General features: G+C 38.6%; 1 protein-coding gene across 1 annotated transcript; it reads left to right on the top strand.

The window, feature by feature from the left end:
• The first annotated feature begins 2,165 nt into the window (after nt 1–2,165).
• Nucleotides 2,166–2,572, top strand: LOC143588562 (uncharacterized). The gene is made up of 2 exons (XM_077069534.1): nt 2,166–2,253; nt 2,298–2,572. The coding sequence occupies exons 1-2, from the start codon at nt 2,166–2,168 to the stop codon at nt 2,570–2,572; spliced, it is 363 nt and encodes a 120-aa protein (XP_076925649.1).
• The last annotated feature ends 284 nt before the right edge of the window (nt 2,573–2,856 follow it).

Raw genomic sequence — 2,856 nt, 5'->3', positions numbered from 1 at the left:
TATAATAACAAATAATAATATTATAATAATTAAATGACTCGATATTTTATTGATAAAATTTCTCGAACATAAAAACGGGTCGGGTAACGGGCATAAAGTATTAAGTTGAAAATCCGAGTTGTTACAACTATGCCCCATGTAGAGGCCCATGTGTTCAGAATCCAACTATCATTATACATCAAACATATTAGTCTAATCATGGATTAGATGATTCGATAAATGTGTCATGATTTTTGTTCGCATATAAATCATTTGCTATTACTACAAAACCTATGATATCACCAACTATTTTTAGTTAACACTCTCGCATGTTCTTTAGGTATTGGAATTTATTTGTTGAAGATTACTTGGTGCAAGAGACAGGATTGCATATAGTTTATGATGGTTGGTTAATTTTTATATATTAAAGTTCGTTTATTTCTTAGTTTTATCTATTTATTGTGGGGACTTCGATACCTCAAACGTGTCTGATGCATTTCAGGTCATAGACGTTAAAGCAGCTAATTTGGACCTGTTGAGGGGATTATTTTGGGCCATGTAGTGTCGAGTCGTGGAATTGAGGTGGACCGAGCTAAGGTTCAAGTTATTTCCACCTTACCTCATCCCACGAATGTTAAAGGCATTAGATCATTTTTGGGTCATGTCGGGTTTTATAGACGGTTTATTAAGGGTTTTAGTGATATTACCAAACCGTTATGTAATTTATTGCTTAAGGATGTCCCGTTTGACTTTAATGATGAATGTGCTAAAGCCTTTGACATTTTGAAGTTGAAATTAGTTGAAGCCCCGATCTTGCAATCACCCGATTGGAATTTACCCTTTGAAATAATGTGTGATGCAAGTGAGTATGCGGTCGGGGTTGTTTTGTGTCAACGGGTTGACAAGAAACCCGTTGCCATATACTATGCGAGTAAAACTCTCTCGGATGCTCAATTGAATTACACAACAACCGAGAAAGAGTTACTAGCAATAGTATATGCTCTAGATAAATTTAGGTCTTATATTTGGGGTAGTAAAGTAATCATTTATTCTGACCACTCTGCAGTTAGATACCTCATGGACAAAAAGGATGCAAACCGAAGCTCATAAGATGGGTTTTGTTACTGCAGGAATTTGATCTAGAGATTCAGGACAAGAAAGTAAGTGAAACGGTTGTTGTAGATCACTTGTCCCGAGTTATGGTGGAAGATGGAGACAATGACGGGCCCATTAACGAGTCTTTCACGGATGAACACATTTTGGCAGTCTCATAAAATCCCTGGTTTGCTCATATTGTTAACTTTAAAGTTTTAGGTGATATACTGGAGCATTGGTCAAGGAGGAAGAAGAAACATTTGATGTCACAAGCCAAAGAGTATATTTGGGATGACCCGGACCTGTTCAATATTGTTGCAAATCAGATGATCAGACGATGCATACCTGAGGATGATGTCAAATCGGTATTGGAACACGCACATTCATCTGCGTGTGGGGGTCACTTTAATGGCCAGAAAACTGCTAGAAAAGTCCTTACGAGTGGCTTCTTTTGGCCATCATTGTTTAAGGATGCTTCCGAGTTCGCGACACACTGTTTAAAGTATCAACAACTCGGGAGTATTTCTAAGAGGGATGAGATGCCCTTGAACCCGATCCTATTAGTTGATATTTTTCATGTTTGGGGGATCGATTTCATGGGCCAATTCCTGAATTCACACGGTAATTTATATATCCTAGTGGTCGTCGACTATGTGTCTAAATTGGTTGAGGCGATATCCACTAGGACGAATGAATACTTACTCGTTTGCAATTTTGTGCAAAGTAACATATTTTCTAGATTTGGAGTCCCCCGAACCACCATAAGTGATGGGGGAACTCATTTCAAAAAATTTAAATTTGGAAAATTGCTTAAACGATACGGTGTTGATCATAGAATTGCAACTCCTTACCATCCACAAACAAGTGGACAAGTTGAGGTTTCCAATAGGCAAATCAAACAGATTTTACCGAAAACTGTTCGGACGGACCGTAAGGATTGGTCAACCAAGTTGACCGAATCTCTATGGGCCTACCGAACCGCTTATAAAACGCCAATTGGAACCATTCCATATAGACTTGTGCATAGAAAGGATTGTCATTTACCGGTAGAGATTGCACAAAGAGCATATTGGGCTACTAAACAGGTTAACATGGACTATGATGATGCATGTAAGGCAAGGAAGTTAGCTTTGTGTGAAATTGAAGAGTTGAGAGACGAGGCATATGATTGTGCATCCGGTTACAAGGCAAAGATGAAGAAAGTTCATGATGCTAATATCTAGGTGAAGAAAAGTTTGAAGTTGGCCGAAAGGTTTGGTTTTACAACACAAGGATGAAGCTCTTCCCGGTTAAGCTGAAAAGTAAGTGGACGGGCCCATATTCGGTTGTGAGAGATGGAAACCATGGTCAATATGAGATTGAGGATTTTGATGACCATGTGAGTCAGGTGGTGAATGGCTATAGATTGAATCCATATTTGGAAATGAAAGATATTCACGAGATGGACAAGGAATCGGTGAGTTTTATTGCGACTTCACCGATTTATGAAGACAATTGAGAGTTCGAGGCACTGTCGAGCTGTAGACATGAAATTTAGCGCTTACGGGAGGCAACTCGGGGTTTGTAAGTGTCTATCCATTTTGTTGTCACTTTGGTGAGTCTTGTATTAATTGTCGTCTTGAGTTTTGTGTAGCAAATATCAAGTGTGGGGAAGATTGTTTGAAGAGTTGGAAGTTCATGAAAAGTATGAAAAGTATGTTTTGAAGAGTTGAAGAGTTTGGTCAATTACACGTCTTTCAGGTACGAAAATTTTGTTTTGAGTTCGGAAACGTGTTCAGGGTG

The sequence above is a fragment of the Bidens hawaiensis genome, unplaced genomic scaffold (assembly GCF_021521415.1).
Source record: "Bidens hawaiensis isolate Kalapana, Puna unplaced genomic scaffold, B.hawaiensis_p1.1 tig00036453_1, whole genome shotgun sequence".
In the NCBI taxonomy this organism is placed as follows: domain Eukaryota; kingdom Viridiplantae; phylum Streptophyta; class Magnoliopsida; order Asterales; family Asteraceae; genus Bidens; species Bidens hawaiensis.
Note: the sequence above shows the minus strand (reverse complement) of the source record. Positions and strands in the feature narration are given on the sequence as shown.